The 20,983-nt window shown below is 49.0% G+C and overlaps 1 protein-coding gene across 1 annotated transcript; it reads left to right on the top strand.

Annotated features, from left to right (window-relative positions):
* Positions 1-11,605: 11,605 nt before the first annotated feature.
* SELENBP1 (selenium binding protein 1) lies at positions 11,606-20,565 on the top strand. The gene is made up of 13 exons (XM_077842265.1): positions 11,606-11,626; positions 12,308-12,397; positions 14,862-14,918; positions 15,076-15,188; positions 15,430-15,615; positions 16,120-16,240; positions 17,401-17,583; positions 18,451-18,629; positions 19,033-19,111; positions 19,205-19,326; positions 19,564-19,656; positions 19,818-19,936; positions 20,167-20,565. The coding sequence occupies exons 1-13, from the start codon at positions 11,623-11,625 to the stop codon at positions 20,327-20,329; spliced, it is 1,509 nt and encodes a 502-aa protein (XP_077698391.1). The 5' UTR covers positions 11,606-11,622; the 3' UTR covers positions 20,330-20,565.
* Positions 20,566-20,983: the final 418 nt, after the last annotated feature.

The following is a 20,983-nucleotide window of genomic DNA, read 5'->3' on the forward strand; positions in this document are numbered from 1 at the left end:
TTTTGTGTGTACTGTTCTCATTTTCCCAACTGATCCTGAGGCTGTTGCTGGTATTTATGACTTTCCTCTGTTACTTCTCATTCCCTTGCCTTAATAATAGCTAAATTTATAGAGTGTTACTGCATGCCAGACCCTGTCCTAAGTGCTTTCTAAGTGTTACTCACTTAATTCTCAAAATAACATTTGAGGTATATGAACTATTATTCCTATTTTACAGGTGTGGAAACTAAAAAAGAGACAGGTACACAGCCAGGATATAAGCGCTTAGAGTTGAATCTGGCTGGGCTGGAACCAGAACTCAGCCTCTAAACCACTATGTTATATAGCCAGGACTCAAAGATGGTCAGGATGCATTCCTTATGGAGACAAGAAACCTAGATCTTCGCTCCTGGAGGATCTAAACTCTTGTTTATCTTGAGTCTGCTGCTTTAGTCTTCTGCTGACTTTCACCATTAGTCATGGTGGTATAAGGTACCCCTGGGGTACCCCTGGCCTGCACCCATCTCCCCCCAACCCTATTGTGTGACAGCAACCTTATTTTCTCTAAATCCCCAAGATCAATGACCCCAGCTAACAGCTCACCCCCCTTTTCTGCATGTTTACTTGATGGCATAAAAAGCCCAAAATACCCAGGTCACTGTGGAACTATTGGTGTCTCCTCTTTGTGGAAGCGAATCTCCGTGGGATACCAAACCTCTAAACCAGCAGAGCCCAGAGTCATGGGTCTGCTAGCCAAAATGTGAATGAGTCATAAGGCCCACCCTTATCTCTGTTTCTGGGCCCATCGTGTATTCTGGTTGAAAAAATAGTGCCATAGGATGCTTGCTCAATCAGAACACAAATTGCACTCTGTGGGCAGCACTCCACTCTTAGAAGGTTTTGCCATAAATGAGTCTTCAGTCAGGCCAACTACTTCTGAGGGATGGTGTACATGAAGATCCATGACTCTTGTGACTGGTCATGTGGTGGTTAAACCATGGGCTCTAGAGCAAATTGGATTCAAATACAGACTTCACCACTCAATTATTCTTGACTTTGAGTAATTTATGAAACTTTCCTGTGACTCAGTTTCCTTATCTGTAAAATGGAGCTAATAATAGTATGTTGCTCAAAATGCTTGCTTATAAAGTTTAGATGAGTTAATCTCTGCAGGCCACTTTGCACGCTGGACATTGCCAGCTGTCTGTCACTGTACAGTGAGAACTTTGGTCAGAAGCCATATTGTGAGGACCATCAAGGGAACCTACGAGGCATCCAGGATATCCACAGATAGTGGTGGTGGCAAGTGTATGAGAACAGGGAAAATAAATCCAAATATGAAATTGCTCCCTAGAGAGGAAAAAATTTCTGCCCCCTTCTTGTTGAAGAGGCCTAACATAAGCATCCTTCACCAGATGGTGAACTGGTTTGGTAGCTTTTGTTGTCCAAGTAGACCTTCAGAATAGCCCCTGCTGGGCCAAACATGGTAAGGGGCTGTTCATCCTATGAAGGCCATGTGCAGCCTGCGTTCTTGCCATCACAGCCACTTCATTCATGGAATGTTTGGGGAGGAAGTGGAATGACACCCACAAAGTAGGATCCCCTAACCACCTGATCACGAGAAGCAGTCTCCAGGAAGGAGACCGTATTTGTGATGATGAATGGCCATAGTGACACAAATTTTCTTATATTCTGGGACCCTTCTGTGAGGTTTATGTCCAAGCCGTCTTCCTAAACCCTCTGTCCTCAATCCTCTGATTTTGTTCTCTCCAAGTCTGTCTACCTGGCCAAAGCACTGGCCTTGCACATTGACTCAGTAAAGCTCCTCGGACTATGTCTTCTCCCAACAGAACCAGTAATATATTCTACTTGAAATTTTACCCACTGGAGGATTTCCCTCCTCCGCTAACTTCCAGGACTGTCTCTCAGAAAGCATTATTTTTGTTTTTAAAGAAAGGGGACATTTATTACTTTTCTGCAAGTTAAGAAAAGAATCACTAATTCTCTAGCTTTGAAAGTGAATATCTTGATAATAAAATTCCGTAAACTTAGAAACTTAAAAAATTCAGTTTTCATAAGTTTTATAACATTTCTTTACTGTGGTAAAGAACCTATAACATTACATTTATCGTCTTAATCATTTTTAAATGTACAGCTAGTTCAGTTGTGGGTTTGTGCCACAGATCTCTAGAACTTCAGAAGGGCTTTATTGCTGCAATCATAACACTAACACTTAGTGCATGCTCAGTGCCATTAGAAGAGCTTTACATGCATTAAGTCATTTAATTTTTAAAGCAATCTATTAGTGTAGGTATTTTTTTCTCTCTCTTTTAGAGATAAGGAAACTGAGGTACACGGAGGTTAAATAACTTGCCCAAATTCATGCAGCTGGGAACTGGTGGAGCCAGAATTCAAACACAGGCAGTGTGGCTCTAGAATTCTTGCTGTTAATGTCCTAATAGACCACTTCTGCCTGGTGATGGTGTATTATGGAGAGCCAGCCACCTGCCATCCAAGCTCGAATGTTTTTTCTTCTCCATATCTTTCCCTGAAGCCAGGGGAGCAGGCTTTGAAGCCATCAGAGCAGACTAAGGAAGGAGATGCTTTTGGCAAGACAGGGCAAGCTAGAGGGCACACTAAGACATTTTGGTTTCTTTCTGCCTTAGGGAAGTTCTCAGGCTCCACCCGCTGTCCTTGGAGGTGAAAGAAGTATGGAGCTCCTGAGACCCTGGGCCAACTAAGTGCGCTTGGGCCACAAAGTGACCCAGTGTCCCATGTTTCATTTCTCTTGGGACCCAGAAGCCCACCAGAGGCTATTTATCAGGAGAGGAGCTGTTACCTACTGAAGCAGCCGAGCCTCGACACCTCTTTTGGCCACCCTGGGGACTCTCCTGGGTCTTGCTTGCCATGGTCTCCTGGGTCCCCAATTTGCAGAGCACTGTTGGGTCCATTGAATCATAAGGCCCCAGTGGCAGATGTGCTGAACTGCAACAGGAGCAGCCAGAGAGCCCTTCTTCCAGGACCCCCTGTCAGAACACTGCCTTTGCCTCTTGTACTCCAGGTGTGACCCTGGCTCCACCATTCCTGGGAGCTACTGCAGCATGGCTAGCCACTCACATGCTGGCCTGAGCCCACACAGACCAGAGCACACTCAGCCACCATTCTCTTCCTTTGTGTCTGAGCTGTCCCTGACACACCTGGCTCTCCAGGACTGTCACGTGTTTGCTCCCCGCAGCAAGGGTATCTGGCAAAGTGAGCATCTGGCCTTTTCAGTTCAGTGGTGGTAGTGGATTCCATTTCCCACCAAACATAAAAAGGGCTGTATGCCCTTGCCAGCCCTAAACAATGAAACACATTGCGAAGGTTCTATGATTAACTACCTAAGAGCTCGAGATTGGCTGTTACAGGCACAGAGTCCCAAATCAGGTGCCTACATTCTTTTTTTTTTTTTTTTTAAGATTTATTTACTTATGATAGACAGACAGAGTGAGAGAGAGAGAGAGAGAGAGAGGGGCAGAGACACAGGAGGAGGGAGAAGCAGGATCCATGCCGGGAACCTGACGTAGGACTGGATCCCGGGACTCCAGGATTGTGCCCTCGGCCAAAGGCAGGCACTAAACCGCTGAGCCATCCAGGGATCCCCCAGCTGCCTACATTCAAACCCTGGACTCTGCTACCCACTAACTGTGTGAATTGGAGTAAGTTACTTCCTTTTTGTAGGCTGTAATTTCCTTATCTGTACAATGGGCATAATCAAACAGTTTCTACTTTATAGGTTTGTTGCAAGGATTAAATAAGGTAGAGCACGTAAAGAGCTTCAAGAAGTACCTGACACATATTAAGCTCTTATGTGGGTGTGGAGATCATTTCTTTGCCTTTAAAGTGCTTAAAACAACAGCAAGGATATACTAAGCATTTAAGAAGTGATATCTGTTGTTGTTATCATACTGACCTGTTTACGGCCTGCTTGTATTTCTATGGACTGGATCCTAGAAGTGGAATTCCTAGGTAGAATGCTATGTATGCACAATTTAACTTTTGATAGGTATTGACAAATTGCATTTGCTAGTAAGGCATCAGTTGGCACTCTCACCAATCCTGAATGATGCCCTCTTCCTCATGTTCCCATCATGACTGGATTTTAGCCTTTAAAATTTTTGCTCATCTGATAAGCAACAATGTTACTATATTCTTTCAACATTTCAATGTTTAAGTTATGCATGTATTTCAAGCTTAGTATAAAATTTAGAAAATACATAATTGGTACATAAGGTGAAAAATAAAAGTTGCTCTCTTTAATCCAAGTCCTCAGAGGTAGCTAGTGTTTGGTTACATTTGGTAAGTTTTGTATGATAAAAGAAGCTTTATCTCCTCAAATCCTTTTCTTTTTTTTTTTTTTTTTTAAATTTTTTTTTAAGGTATTTATTTATTTATTTATGATAGTCACAGAGAGAGAGAGAGGCAGAGACACAGGCAGAGGGAGAAGCAGGCTCCATGCACCAAGAGCCCGATGTGGGATTCGATCCCGGGTCTCCAGGATCGCGCCCTGGGCCAAAGGCAGGCGCCAAACCACTGCGCCATCCAGGGATCCCCTCAAATCCTTTTCTATGAACACATAACCGTATATATATATGTACACTTAAATTATATACTAAACTAAAGTATACAATTACATACTATGTAATTATAAATTATAGTTTAAATTATTTAGTTTAATATATAAATGAATCAAATTAATTAAAACTCTATGGTTTAAATAATTAATTTTATATATAGTTTTAATTAAATGGGATTATACTATTTTTCTGCTTTTTTCCTCCTTGACCATATTTCTTGGATATCCTTCCATGTTAGTATGTATAAAACTATCCATTATGGTTGCTCAGTGTTCATGTTGTGGATGTTTCATACTACATTTAAGTATTCGGATGTTGGTTGCTTCTGACCTTTCACTATTATGAATAATGTTACAATGAACATCTTATTAATATATTTGGATACTTGTCTATTTCCATAGAGTAGGTCACTAGAAGTGGATTTCAAAAAAAAAAAAAAAAGAAGTGGATTTCCACTGAAAATGTTGCTAGGTGTTGCTAAACTGCTTTTTTTTTAAGATTTTATTTATTTATTTGACAGAGGGGGAGAGAGAGCACAAGCAGGTGGAGCGGCAGGAAGAGGGTGAGGGAGAAGCAGGCTCCCCACTGAGCAGGGAGCCTGATGCAGGGCTAGATCCCAGGACCCTGAGAACACGGTATGAGCCGAAGGTAGAAGCCCAACAGATTGAGCTCTCCAGATGCTTCTAAACTGCTTTATTTTATTTTATTATTATTATTTTTGAAATTTATTTTATTTGTTTGGGAGAGAGAGGCAAAGGAAGAGGGAGAGAGAGAATCTTAAGCAGACTCCACACAGAGCCTGACATGGGGCTTGATCTCACAACCCTGAGATCATGATCTGAGCCCAAATCTAGAGGCAGACACTTAACCGAGTGAGCCACTCAGATGCCTGCTAAACTGCTTTCTTGAAATGTTTCACCATTTTATACTTTTGCCAAAACCTACAGGAGTGCCCCTGTCCCCATCTTCTTCCAACATTGAATATTAACAACCTTTTGATTTTTGAAAATCTTATCATATTGCTTTTGCTTCATCAAGTAATTCTTTAATTGCTAATGAGATTGGGTATCTTTACTTATGTTTATTAACTATTTATTTATTTATTTTAAAGATTTTATTTATTTATTCCTGAGAGACACAGAGAGGCAGCAACACAGGCAGAGGGAGAAGCAGGCTTCCTGGAAGGAGCCTGATGTGGGAGGACTCAATTCCAGACCCCAGGATCACGACCTGAGCCAAAGGCAGATGCTCAACCGCTGAGCCACCCAGGCATTCCTGTTTATTAGCCATTTATTCTTCATTTTCGTATCCTTGGAATATTTTTTCTATAGTTTGTCTTTTTCTAATTGAAATGTATTGGAGACCTTTGTATATTAAAAGCAATCATTATTTTTTCAGTCAGAGCCTTTTTAAACTCTGGTTTCTGAGCAGCCTTTTGATAAGCTGACACAGGAAATTCCTTTCCAGACCTCGCTTTCCATCTTTCTACACTTGAACATGACCCTGGGGAAATCCTAGGGGAATAGCAGGTGTATGAAAGACAAAGAATCCAGGGTAGGCAGAGAGGCTCTTCTACATGATTCCATGTAGAGCTGAAGACAAGTCTCCAAAGCCTTAGGATTTCCGTGCCTTTGGGACACTGAAGGGAGTATTCCCCCCACACACCCACATACACACACTCTTTCTAGGTGGCATTTTGGTGGTGAGGTGAGAAATGGAAGCCCTGAGAAGAAGGGAACTTGTTCCTGTTTGTCCTGAGCTTAGTAGAGAAACTGTGACTCAAGGATACGATTCCAGGGGACAGAGGTTCTTCCAGCCTCAAATAGAAAGGCTTTTACTTTCCTTTGGATTTTTTATTTGCAGTATTATAACATGTTCAAAATGGAGGCTTGATTAAAGGTTTTGATGGCTTAATTTGGGCCATTAACCAAGACTGATGTAATTCTTTCTTCCCAGGGCTTTTAACTAAGAAGGTGCAAGCCAAGTGAGCCTCTGTTAAGGTGGAGATGATTGCATAAAAGCCATTTTATGGTTCTTGTCTCAGCTTCTCTGGAGCCAGGCTTGGCACAGAAGGAAGGCTGGGGCCGGAGGGATAGGGGTGGAGGTAATAACGAACTTTCACCTGCATCCCTGTGACTGCTCTTGCTGTTACCTCTTCCAGACTACATAACTGTGTTCAAACCCACTTTACCTTTTCTTCTTGTTGATTAGATATGTGACAAGATATGTAATTTCAGTTCTAGTCAGACCCTTCTTCACTTAAACTTGAATCTGTCTTCCTTTCTCACCTGCAGATTAAAGAGATTTAAGGGGCAGCCCAGGTGGCTCAGCAGTTTAGCGCTGCCTTCAGCCCAGGGCCTGATCCTGGAGACCCAGGATCGAGTCCCATGTCGGGCTCCCTGCATGGAGCCTGCTTCTCCCTCTGCCTGTGTCTCTGCCTCTCTCTCTCTGTGTGTCTCTCATGAATAAATAAATAAAATCTTTTAAAAAATGTATTAGACAATGGGGAAATTTGAACACAGAATATTTGACAATAGGAAAGATTTGCTAATTTGTTTAGATGTGATTAGGATATGGTGGTTTTAAAAAAAAAAACAATTCTAATCTTGAAGGGATGAATACAGAAATATAATGCAAGAAAGATCATCTGTCCATGGTTTGCTAAAACAATCCAAGGTAGAGGAGGGCTGGGAGGTATAGTGGAAGCCCGATGGGTTATGAGCAGGTTTTTAGGAAAGGTGGGTGGTATACCTGCAGGTTCATTATACTATTATGTCTCTTTTTGTATATATTGAAATTTTCCACTGAGAGAGAGAGACAGAGATACAGAAAAAGATCTCCCTCTCTCCCTCTTTATTCTTTTTTTTTTTGTCTGCAGAGATGGGGAACAGTTGTTTTCTAAACACTTCCCTCTCCTTGATGTTTCCCTTGCTCTTATCATTAGAGACGGGCACCTGATAAAAGTGAGTCACACTTAACACCTCAGGGGGAGTCCCTACAGCCACAAGGTGAGAAGAGGCCGTCCAGTCCCACAGAACTGCACTGATAGCGGTGAAGTTTTCAACATCCATGGAAGTCCACGAGGGAGGACATTTCTGAGCGGGTTGGAGGTAGGCAGGAAACCTTCAAGGTGCCTCTTATATCATGCCCCTTGAAGGAAGCCCCTTAGCAGAGGACATTCCCCACTCCACCCCCAATCTTCTCAGAGCTTTGTTGTTGTTCTGGGTGGCAGGCTTTGAACTCAGCATTTTTCAGAGATGGGGAGGTGCTGTGAAATGAGTGTGAGCAGCTCCTTGGATTTGTAAAACTCTGTTTCCTCTGATGTGAGATGAAGAAAAAGCTATTTACCTGTCCAGGTTTGCTGTGGGCAGTACCTGAGATCACTGCCAGCATGCAGAGCCCGGCCTGGCGCCAGTCACACCTGCTAACAGGTTCTCAGGAAACCCTACCCCCTTCTGCAGAGGGCGTGTAGTTGTTCTGGTAAAACAAGGAGAAATGAACAAGAGAGGGTCAGAAACTCTGCCTAGCTGGTAAAAACCTCAACCTGTCCAGCCAGTCCTACCTCAGGTCTCCACAGGCCACTGCTACACGTGCTACAGGCCCCTCAGATTATGTGTGGTGCTGCTCGTTGGCAGGCAAGTGTGCACATGTATAGACTGGACGACCTCGTCTAATCCCTGTCTACTCTCCGCCACCCGCATTATCCCAGGGCACTCATTGGACATCATGCTACTGGTTTATATGTTCCCCTATGACACTGGCCGTGTCCCTCAGCATGCATCTCTGTGAAGCAGACACTCTGCCTCGTTCCCCACTCCATCTACCAAATCATGCTCCAGAAGTGTTTGTGGAGCACAAGATTGAATACGTGAAAGAATGACCACGCACATTTGCATCTCCCAAAGGAAAGGGCAGGCAGGCCAAAAAAAAGGAATACCTTTATTTGGGGTTTTGGTTACAAAAGGAATATATGCTTATTAGTTTAAAAAAATATGCAAGTGCATAAAGTAAAAAGGGAAAATTATCCCTTTCCCTCCATTGCTTCTCTCTGAAGATAACTGTGGTGACACTTGGATGTCATATCTTTCCCAGAACACAGGGGTTCCCCCTTCCCCTTGAAGAAGACCATGAAGACCCCACTGCTCAGTTCAGGAGACACCTGATTCTTCACCACTCTCCCCATTCCCAGGAAAGAGCCTCTGAGATTCCCCAGAGACAAAGCACCACAGCTTTCTGCCTTCCTTCTAGTGCTCCCGGCCTCCAGCACCTCCCCTCCCCCTCCACCCACCCTTCCCACCTAAGCCAGAGCCAAACCAAACACAAAATGGCCCCAGAGAGATTAGAAAAACTGTGAGCTCCAGAGGCCCATGAACCTGGATGGGAATCCTGCTGGGCAACTCCCAGGTTTTTTTACTTGGCCTCTTCCCAAGTAAAAAGAGGAGGATTTACCTACAAGATTAGGGTGTGACGAGGGTTAAGTGGGGCACAAGGGCAAGAGTGAGTGGGCTCATACAGGTTAATTCTTCTTTCTCCCTAATATCACTCCCCTGGCTGGATTTTTATTGCTTCCATGTCACTTTGGTTTTGCTAGAGATGAAGAAAAACACTTTTTTTTTTTTTTTTTACATGAAAGTATTCCTGGAGACCTCAGATTCATCATATCCTCTCCTTTCCCTTCCCTGGGCTTAGTCCTTCTTCCCTTCCCTTGCCATCTTGCCAAACAGTGGTCCTGGGACCCGTTTAAAGAGGCCCAAAGAAGTCCGACTGAGGCTGGAAGGAAAGCGGGGAGCCAGCAGTGGGGCTCCATGCCCCCAGATAGCAAGAATCCACTTTCTGTCTGTGGAGATGGAGCAAAGCCAAAGTCCAGGCAGCAGTTACATAACCTCCTGGCCGTTCTGCTGCCAGCCCGAAAACCTACCTCTAATATTTACTGTGCTTTTCTGGAGCTTGAAACAGCAGGAAGGAGCATAGGCTGCACACAGCCTTCTTTAAGGTGGGGGTGCCCAGTGTCAGGGCAGGTACAGCCTCCTGGGATTAGCAGCCTGGGGCCACGATCCCACCCTCCCCGAGGACAGCCTGGCCAAGGGGAGGAAGCCCAGTGCTCTCCCCCTCTCCCTTCTGTGAATCTAGGAGTCAGCCAGCTTTGGTTGGACTCTGGTTGGCTAGAGAAAGATTGGACAGAGGGAGCCCTTAAGTTCCTGAGAAGTTACATTTGGGGTGCTCAGGCCACAGTGACACTGATTGCTCCCACCATGGGAACAAAGACACCAGGGGCTATGGAATTTCCTTTACTGGCCCGAGCCCTCTCCCTGGACTGCCTCCACCCATACCCCTAATTTGGACAACTTTTCACAAGCACCTTGCAGGCTCTGGAAGAAGCACTCTGGGAAAAAGCAGCAAAGGCTAGGGGTGCCATGCAGGAGCTGCCATGAACCCCAGGTCTGAGTTCAGGAACGGAAGAACTTGCAGTCCAGGATGGAACAGTGCTTTGCAATTCTCATCCAGGACAAACAAAATCCCAGTTTTCTTTTCTTTTCTTTTCTTTTCTTTTCTTTTCTTTTCTTTTCTTTTCTTTTCTTTTCTTTTTTTTTTAAATCCCAGTTCCTCGGGATCCCTAGGTGGCACAGCGGTTTGGCGCCTGCCTTCGGCCTAGGGCGCGATCCTGGAGACCCGGGATCGAATCCCACATCGGGCTCCCAGTGCATGGAGCCTGCTTCTCCCTCTGCCTGTGTCTCTGCCTCTCTCTCTCTCTCTCTCTCTCTCTCTCTGACTATCATAAATAAATAAAAATTAAAAAAAAAATCCCAGTTCCTCTGGAGGTAATGACACAATGACTTTTTATAAGAGGGTGAGGATGGGTTTGCTTTCTCTTTCAGATCTTGGGTGTTGGGCTACTTCAAGTCCCAAAGCGGGAAAGTAGAGGAGGCTTAAGATGGGACCTCAGGAGGAAGAGGAGGCCAGAGTGGGGGGGAGCAGGCTGAAGGCAGGGTAAGTGGAGGCAGCCAGTGCATGAACTCAGCAAAGGCGAAGAAGCAGCCCTCGGAGGCCACCCCCTGTAGGACAGCTGTACCCACAGGGCTGACTGCAGCACGACTAGCTGATGGTGCAATGGTGAGGGTGCAGAAGGAGGAGAAAGCCAGGAGAGGTTGAGAGATCCTGGGGAGAAGAGGGTAGGAGGAGATCCCTGCCATAGGTAGCCACAGAGTATCCTCCTGTGTGGGTTCCTCACCCACAGGAACCGTTCGGCAGCCCGGTTTTCTTCCCCTTCCTTCTGCTGCAGTTTGGAAAGTCGGCGGATCTTTCCGCTGGCAGTGTCAAGACCAAACTTGGTCCCTTTCACTATCCAATAAAAACTTCACCCCATAGCTTTCATCCAAGGAGATGAAAGTGGCTTCTATAGACACAGAGTCAGCAGGTTCCAAGAAGAGTAGAGCAAAGTTTATGCTTGTCAGGCAGCCAGCTTTCAGGGAAGAGGGGGCCCTTGGCTTCAAATGAAGGACTGCTGGGGCGGGTTCCCTTGCACAGCCCTTCAAACCCAGGCTTCTCTGGATGAGGGCAGCCCCAGAGAGGGCTAGCAGGTCAGGCCTCAACCGAACCTTGGCCCTTCAGCAAGCAGCTGCCATTTGCCCGGAGGCCATTACATGTCCCTGGGACACGCCACTCTCAGGCTCAGCAGCCCCTGCCAGCAGGGAACCCTCCAGCTGAAGGACTCCTTTCTTACATAGTTGGAGACCCTTAGAGTTTTATGACTCATCACAGGCCAGTTAGGGACAGTGGCACCATTCTGGGCTTCCCTGGGGCCCTGCTATCCACATTGGGAGCTGTTGAGAGACCAAGCAGAGAGATGGGGGGGAGGGCGGGACTCCACTTCTACCTCCTGAGATTTATGAGGTTAATAGGAAGTGATGATGGGCACTGCTGACTTTCCTTCCACTTCAAAGCTCAAGAGGCATACGCAAGTCTGGAGAAAGTGAAACCTGGATATACTAAACCTTGCTTCTCGTCAGGACAGCTGTGGCCAGAAGACATGGGTGAGCAGTTTGAGGGTGGGTAGGATGGTGCCTTTTGGAGCATGGATGTCTGGAAAAGAGGGTGTTTTTAAGAGAAAGCTGACCCTGGCTATGGATAGGAGCAAATGGGCCCAACAGCCCTGGGCGCCTTTACAAGTACAGAAATCCAAGTACAGAGATGAGCGTTTAGAAGCAGGGACATGTGCACACATATGCTTACACAAGCATGCATGCTCATGCACACAGGAACATATGCACAAGCCCACACGGGATAAACATTCTGGCGGGCACATGCTCACAAAAATACACACAGATGTGCACAAGTCCAGACACACAGGAATACCCACACTGGCACATATTCATCCACAAACACACAACACACACACAAGGAGGCAACACACAGGTATATAGACTGTGCACATGCCAGACCCACAAAGTCACATAAGCCCAGACACCCACAGTAGAGATGTGTGCACAGCCACAGCACATATCTACATATGAACAGGCTCCTACACACACACACACACACACATACACACACACACAAACCTTGTAATGCAAACACCAGCCTCCCAGGCCATTTGAGAGCGTCTTGGCCAGCTGCCCTTGGTAGTTCATTCTGGGCTGCAACCCAGGCCCTCCCTCTGCCCCACCCTACTCACCCATTGGTTGTATAAATTCCTTCCCTTTGCCCCTTCCCAGCAAAGCCTGCCTCGGACAACGGCACAGCTTCTGTCTCCGCTCACTCCTGGCAGCCCAGTAAGGATCAAAGCATACCAGGAAGCAGTATGGGTAAGGAGGGGGCTTTCTGCCAACCAAGTGTCACCCACCTCTGGCCCACAGTACAGGAAGTGACAGAAAAGCTGGGTGGGGGAAGCTGGTGGGGTGTGTAGTGGACTCTGCTCTACTGGGCCCACCCCACCTCTATATCTCCCAGTTCAGCCAAAGTTTCCGGCGCTACAAGGAGAGGAGGGCAGAGGGACGGCTGGAATTTGTGGCCCTGGACCCCCACCTGACTCCCTAGCTGGGGCCTGGAGCCAGGGGACCTTCCTGCAGCTGGGAAAATCTGGTCGGGGTCAGGGAATACATAGGGAGAACCTTTTGTCCCTGGCTGTCACCATAGGTGAAAGGCCATCCTGATTCTAGCCCTGGGCCAGCTTTTTACTCCAGGAAGTAGGAAACCCAAGCCTTTGGGGCCAGATCACTCACCCTCTAGCCACCCAAGGCACTCTGAAAGGGAAATTGGAGCCCATACACTCTCACTGGGGCCCTATTCACTGCCTCCCACTCTCCCAGAAGCCCCTCTATTCCCCATCTTCAGACTCCTGGATGTCGGCCTGAGGAGTTTGGGTCTGCTTGGGAGTATTGAGGTCCTTGCCCCCCTGGATCTGGGTTTTTCCTAGACTAGCAGAATGCCTAGCAGCCAGCTTGACACTGGAAAACCCAGCGAGCTTCCCCTGGGTTCATCTCAAACCCAAAGATTTTCAGAGATCTTGATTGAGATGCTTAAGACAAGCCAGGAGATGGGGGGGGGGGGTGCCCCCAGCAAGAACACTGATGCTCCTGGGGCCTGGAGGTTACATGGGGCCTGATTGACTCCAAGAAGTGCTGGGGTGATGTGCAGAGGGGAAGATGCCACAGCCAGCAACACCTCCCTCACCTCTCCATCTCTGTCCAGCTTTGTGGGCCTTGTGTCTCTGTCTTGAGGTCTTGGGGTTTTGAATCTCCTTCTGCTTTGTGTCCAGCAACCTCCTTCCTCTCCCCCTTGCCTCCTATGCCAAGCCCCTGCACAGTCTTCTCAATTCCTTTGGGCTGGATTTCTCATCAACCGCATCCACCCCAGCTCTCTCTCTGGCCACCAACCACTGCCTGGGATTTTTGTCCCACTTCTGGCACAATCTACCCATATTTATACCGCGCTTCTCCTTTACAAAAGTACTTCTGAATATATCAGCTTATTTGATTTCCTAGCCACCTGGAAAAGAAGGTAAGATATTATTACCCCCTTTTAGCCAAAGAGGGGAGAAAGTCAAGAGAGCAGATACCAGATCTGGAGCTTGAAACCAATGAAAACGCTGTTGCCTCCTCCTGGCCTCCTGGCCATGTTGGCTGCCTTGAGAGGGGACCTGTTTCCTGGCTGAGGGCCTGAGCCCAGGCACCAGGGAAGGCTCCACTCCGACTGCTCCTGCCTCCCCACTGGGGGTCCCTGTGCTGTCAGGGCAGGGCCAGACTGGCTGTGGGCCAGCGCAGGGAGGCAGCACCCGTCCTGTGATCTCCACTCTGGGATTTCTGACAGCTCCTTCCTCCAGGTCAGATCCCAACCCTGAGGCCTGATGCCTGGTCCTGATCCCTCACCCTCCTTCTCTGCAGCTGACTTTGGGCCAGTTGGTTCTGTGGCTGCTCTTGCCAGGCTTGACCGATAAGTAGGGCCCCGCCTGCTGGCTCTGTGGGTAGCCTCTGAGGCTCCAGAGTTGGACCAAAGACAGATAAAGGAAGTGGGGCTCACGCGAGAAGGGGTGGCGGTTAGAAACCCGATCTAAGGATATCCAGGTGGTGACAGCCCTGAGGCCCCGACCTTCAGCCTCCTATTCCTTACCAGACCTTCAGCTCAGCAATCCAGGTTCTGGCCAGCAGCCCAAGGTCAGAATCCAAGGGGAGAAAAACTAGAAGTGTCCCAGGCCTTGTGGCGATATCTTCTGCGGTGGCCAAGCAGGTAGTGCCCTCACAAGCTGCGGTGCAGTGGGCTCACTGGCTCCCGCCAGGCAAGCACGGAGCTGCAGTCTTGATCGCACCTGCCCGTGGACTCCTCCCAGGAGCCCACTGTGAGATTCCTGTCATCTTCCTCTTATGGATGGTGTGGAAGTTGAGGCTGGGAGGCTAGATAACTTGCCCCAGCTCCCCTGACTACTCAGGAGCCTCGGGGGCTGGGATGCGCATGGATATCATACCCATTGTGCCCCACAGAGCCTGGCCTGCTCCCCCTCCTCCAGCCTCCCCTGGGTCCTGCCTGCGGGCCTGTCCATCTTCAGATCACACCGGAGAGCTCTTCCAAACACCTGCACACACTCAGCAGAGCTTTGAGGGGCAGGGGATTGGTGGCAGCGGTGGGGCAGGAGCTGACACCAGACGTGGCCCGGCCTGTCGCCTCAGCCAGTGGTGCAGGGTGTGTGTCGTGTGGGTGTGTGTCCTGGTGTGTGGGGAAGGAGCCCACGCCCTCTGGAGAGTGGTCTGGCCGAGTGCCCCATTGTTTCCGCAGCTACACAATGTGGGAAGTGTGGACCTGGCTACCCCAGCCCTCTGGAGGCCATGAAAGGTCAGTGTGCAAGTGTGAGAGCCCATGATGCCCCCAGAAAGGAATTCCACGAGCTCACAGGGGTGGGAGAGCTGAGACCCCGGCCTCAGGCACACCCAGGGCCACCTGTCAGCCCTCTCTACCCTGCCCTCCCCACTAACTGCTTTCTACCCTCTAGGGCCCAGGGAGGAGATCGTCTACCTGCCCTGTATTTACCGAAACACTGGCATTGAGGCCCCAGATTATCTGGCCACCGTGGACATTGATCCCAAGTCTCCCCAGTATTGCCAGGTGAGGCGGAGCTTGGGCACTGGAGCACCCTGAGACCCGTCCTCTAGCCCTGGCCCCAGCGAGTCCCTTCCCCAGCTCCAGCCTTCTTCCCCCTCTTTGGGTGGGATCGTACAGGGTGTTCATGGCATAAGGGTACCAGCGGTCCAGGACAGTGATGAATCCCAGCCCATGCTGTACCGCCAGGCCCACGCGGGTCCCGGGCTCAGGAAGGCCCCCCTCCGCTGCCCCCCTCCACTCCCAGGTCATCCACCGGCTGCCCATGCCTAACCTGCGGGATGAGCTGCACCACTCAGGATGGAACGCCTGTAGCAGCTGCTTCGGAGACAGCACCAAGTCCCGCACCAAGCTGATGCTGCCCTGTCTCATGTCCTCCCGCATCTATGTGGTGGACGTGGGCTCTGATCCCCGTGCCCCGAAGCTACACAAGGCATGTTCCCTGTCTCTGTTGCTCAGGGACCCTGGGGGCGGGCAATGCAGGGGTGGGAGTAGTTTTTTGGTTGTGGGATTTTTTTTGCCGTTGTTTTGTTTTGTTTTGTATTGTTTTTTGCCTCCCTTAGGCAGGAGCCTCTGATCCTTTCTCTCAACATGTCGTTGAGTACCATCTTTGTGCCAGGCACTCACTGCTGGCTGCTGGTGATACAGAGATGACGCTGGCAATGGCCCAGGCTGGGAGAAGCTTCTGGTCTCATTGGGCTGTGAGACAGGGGGAGAGAAGTCAGTGCTTTCTGCCTGGAGAGTTAGTCTCTCAGACTCTCCCTTGCTGCTCTTAGAAGCTATCAGACTGAATCTCTGCCATATTCCCACTGGGAAAATTGTGTCCGTGTCTTGAATGAAAAGAAAGTGGGGTCAGCAGAAGTAAGGGAATGGAGGAGTCATGGGTGGGTCCCCCCAGCCCAGTAAAATCCCAATGCCATTCCTTATCCCTCTCCAGGTCATTGAGGCTGAGGACATCCATGCCAAGTGTGGCCTGGGCTATGTCCACACCAGCCACTGCCTGGCTAGTGGGGAGGTGATGATCAGCACCCTAGGAGACTCCAAGGGCAATGGCAAAGGTACGTGCTGGCATTGTAGGCGCATCTGTGGGGGGAACAGATCCCAAGCTAGGGGAGGGATAGAATGACCTTCCAGGGAGAACCAGAGGGCTGGGTCTCATTCAAAACTTAAATCATAGCCAAATAACTTCAGTTGTTTCAATTATTTCTATGAAGATGAAACTTGACGGATGAATTCACTTCAAAGTTATAGTCAGAACAGTATGCTGTGGAGCATGTGAGCACAGACATGGCCCCAGAAAATGCAGAAATTTAATATCAGCCTTTATGAATTCATGAGCAAGTCTCACAGTCCTTAGGATCCTTAATCTTCACATCTGCTCTCTCATTGATGGTATGATCAGAACAGACACTTATAAAATGTCTACCACGTGCCAGATACAGCCTATGGAGAGCTGCTACTACTATCTCTGTTCTACAGATGAGAAAGCGGAGCACATACTGGATAAATAACTTACCCAAATTCATACAGCTAATGAGTTGTAGAGGTGGAACTCAGACCCAGAAATCTAGATCTAGAATCTATGTCCTAGTCACTACACTGGGCTGCTTTTCTCCTGACCTTACCTGTGTGATCAGAGCTCCCTCCTCCCCCCACCAAGGCTTGGAGTGCAACATCAGCTCCTTTTTCTCAGAGATGGGAGGACACTTCTAGATTTAGTGGCACTTAGGAGTAGGTATCTAGTTGTATTTGCAAAGAATTGTCAAGGCATCATAGCATACTAAGCAAGGGAAAATATGTTGGGCATTCATGTTGAGTAAGAAGTAAATATAATTTCTCTGCTCTAAAAAAATAAAAAATAAAAAAACAATGTAGTGAGCAGAATGGAGCCTAGACTCTGGGAGGAATCCACAGAGAATGGAGCAAGAGAAGCAAAGGGTCCCAGACTCTTGCCTCAAGGGGACAGAAAATTTCCCCTGGTGTAGGACAGGAATAACATTGATGGGAAGAGGGGCACCAGAGTGAGTCCTCACCTCCCACCCAGAGGACTGGGTGGGACCCTTTGGACACCTGAATTGAAGGAGCTGGCAAACCCAGCGGGAGAAAGGGGCACCAGGCAATAGACTTGGAACCTCTTGGACATACCTGGGGGTTAGGACTGGAGGAGGGTAGCATTTCTACTGCCTCCACCTGCCACTTTACCTCCTTCCCTGCTCAGGGGGTTTCGTGCTGCTGGATGGAGAGACATTCGAGGTGAAGGGGACATGGGAACAGCCTGGGGGAGCTGCACCTATGGGCTATGACTTCTGGTACCAGCCTCGACACAATGTCATGATCAGCACTGAATGGGCGGCTCCCAATGTCTTCAGAGATGGCTTCAACCCCGCTGACGTAGAGGCAGGTGAGAATCCCCTCAACAGAGGATGCCTGGGTGGCTCAGTGGTTGGGCATCTGCCTTCGGCCCAGGGCATGACCCTGGGGTCCCGGGATTGGGTCCCACATTGGGGTCCCTGCATGGAGCCTGCTTCTGCCTCTGCCTGTGTCTCTACCTCTCTCTGTCTTTCATGAATAAATAAATAAAATCTTGGGGATCCCTGGGTGGCGCAGCGGTTTGGCGCCTGCCTTTGGCCCAGGGCGCGATCCTGGAGACCCGGGATCGAATCCCACATCGGGCTCCCGGTGCATAGAGCCTGCTTCTCCCTCTGCCTGTGTCTCTGCCTCTCTCTCTCTCTCTCTCTCTGTGACTATCATAAATAAATAAAAATAAAAAAAAGAAAAGAAAAGAAAAGAAAAGAAAAGAAAAGAAAAGAAAAGAAAAGAAAAGAAAAGAAAAGAAAAGAAAAGAAAACCTATCTGCGGGCAGCCCGGGTCGCTCAGCGGTTTAGGCCGCCTTCAGCCCAGGGTGTGATCCTGGAGACCCAGGATCAAGTCCCATGTTGGGCTCCTTGCATGGATGCATGGAGCCTGCTTCTCCCTCTGCCTGTGTCTCTGCCTCTCTCTGTGTGTGTCTCTCATGAATAAATAAATAAAATATTTTTAAAAAAAGAAAGAAAACCTATCTCCAGGCCTTTTAACTTCCCTCCTGTGAACCCAACTCCTGCGATGATGGTGTAAGATTGTGCTGAGTACTCTGACCTGCTCAAGTGTCTTTCTAATGCCTCCAACCCGTTTTTCAACCTTCTGCCCTGTGCTGTGCCCTGGCTTTTGCCCACGGCCCCCTGCCCTGATCCTGAGCCCATCCTTTGCACCCACCCCCCATCCATCCCAGGGCTGTATGGAAGCCACTTACATGTGTGGGACTGGCAGCGCCATGAGATCATACAGACCCTGACTCTGCAGGACGGGCTCATCCCCCTGGAGATCCGCTTCCTGCACAACCCAGATGCGGCCCAGGGCTTTGTGGGCTGTGCCCTCAGCTCTACCATCCAGCGCTTCTACAAGAATCAGGTGACATGTGTCTTCTGGCCCTCTCCTCCCAGCAGCCCTATCCTGTACCTCTGCTAGGCTTCCAGAGCCATGAAGTACTCCTCTCTCTAGGGATGACCCAGACCTCTCTTCCTGGCTCCCCTAGCCCAACTTCTCCAGGAACAAGAAGCAAGGCCCCTTGCTCTCTCATCTCTCTAAACCTAAATTCCCATTTACTCATTCAAAAATATTTGTGAACTTCCACATCAGGCAATGTGCTAGGTGCTGGGAATGCAGTAGTGAAGCAAACATTATCCCTACCCTAAGGGGCTTGCATAGGAGCTAGACCTTAGAGGCAAGGAGGCCCCGCATCTATTGTCTCCCTGTAGACAGTAGGCTCTGGAGAGACCCAGATCCAACCCCAACCCTCCACCTCCCAATACAGGGAGGTACTTGGTCAGTGGAGAAGGTGATCCAGGTGCCTCCCAAGAAAGTGAAGGGCTGGATGCTGCCCGAAATGCCAGGTGAGTGCCCTCTGGAGGGTGGGAATCAGAAGGTTGATTCCTAGCCTGTGGTATAAGAGCCCTGAAAGCCTCTGAACCACATCACCACCCCAGGCCTGATCACGGACATCCTGCTGTCTCTGGATGACCGGTTCCTCTACTTCAGTAACTGGCTGCATGGGGACCTGCGGCAGTATGACATCTCTGACCCGCAGCGGCCCCGCCTCACAGGACAGGTGCAGTGTTAACAGCATGAGAGAAGTCTGGGGATGGGACAGATGGCATGAACTGGCTGGGGGATGATAAGGGAGGTGTGGGAATAGCAGAAATGGAGGCTGAGGGATGGTGCAGACCAGGACTGTGAGGCTATACATGGGGAACATGAGGCAGGAGGGAGGAGGGAACGTGCTCTTCCTACAACATCCTCACCTTCCACCACTATCCTCCTTTATGCTCTGTATCTCCCTACCTAGCTATTCCTTGGGGGCAGCATTGTTAAGGGAGGGCCCGTGCAAGTGTTGGAGGACCAGGAGCTAAAATCCCAGCCAGAGCCCCTGGTGGTCAAGGTAAGGACCTACCCACCCCACCCCACAATGCACTCCTTGCAGCCCCCAGCCTGGCTCATGGGTCCCTCAGGTCCATGCTGGAGAATTATGGGGTGGGGGCATACTCCATGATCCCCCTCCCAGGACCCACGTATTACCACACATAACCTGGTTTTCCCAAGGGGAAAAAGGTACCTGGAGGCCCTCAGATGATCCAGCTTAGCCTAGACGGGAAGCGTCTGTACGTCACCACATCATTGTACAGTGCCTGGGACAAGCAGTTTTACCCTGACCTCATCAGGTGAGAAGCAGACAGCCTGGACTTCCCTCTCTAGCTCTCCTCTCCCAGAAAATTCTGGCTTTTTTTTTTTAAAGTAAACTCTGGCTTTCTGAAGACTCCTCGGGTACCCCACCTGCCTCCACCCAATAGGTGCTGCTTCTTCCTTAGGACCTACCATGTATCACACACTCTTGGGGGAAAGATGATAGCCACCTCTGACCTCTCTCTTTTCCCCTCCCTGTTTCCACCAGGGAAGGCTCCGTGATGCTGCAGATTGATGTAGACACAGTAAAGGGAGGCCTGAAGTTGAACCCCAACTTCCTGGTGGACTTTGGGAAGGAGCCCCTAGGCCCAGCCCTGGCCCATGAGCTCCGCTACCCTGGGGGTGACTGCAGTTCTGACATTTGGCTCTGAAGTCCACCCCTGGTAGCCACTCACATCTGAGCCCACACTTCCACAGAGACTTGGCTTCACTCTGCTCCCTCTCAGCCCCCAACCCATGTCAGATTGTCCCACCAAAGCCAAACTGAGGCTGTTGGAATGTATTGAGTAGTGTCTTCATTTACAGACCACTGTTGTGTGCTGCTCATTGGCTGTTTTTACATGAGCTTTTGGAAATTACTTTACCAAGAAATAAATTAGTGAACCTATTCCTCAGATCATCTTATCTTTGGAGGCACAGGGTCTGTGACTCCCCTTCAGCTGACCCTTTGTACCTTGCATGGGAAAGTCCTGATATTCCCAGGGGATTACTAGTTCATACCAGTGATGACAACACGATGCCAAGGGTGCCCAAATCTCACTTTTATTGCCAGACAGAATGTGAAGATTTTGGAGGTGGTTGTCACAAGAAGACCTGGGAAGAGAGAGTGTCAATTGGTATCCCTAAACTTTATTATTTTTTAAATCCATGCTTTCTTTAATGAATGTAAAATCTCACCAACCACCCCCAGGAGAATGTAGTGTGCCCCCTCACACACAAAGGTGAACCAAACAGACCGGGCTTGACACTCTTGTCTCCTCATACCTGGGTGGTGCTTTAGGACCTTGCCCAAAGCAGAGATGTCT

The sequence above is a fragment of the Canis aureus genome, chromosome 12 (assembly GCF_053574225.1).
Source record: "Canis aureus isolate CA01 chromosome 12, VMU_Caureus_v.1.0, whole genome shotgun sequence".
Taxonomy (NCBI): Eukaryota; Metazoa; Chordata; class Mammalia; order Carnivora; family Canidae; genus Canis; species Canis aureus.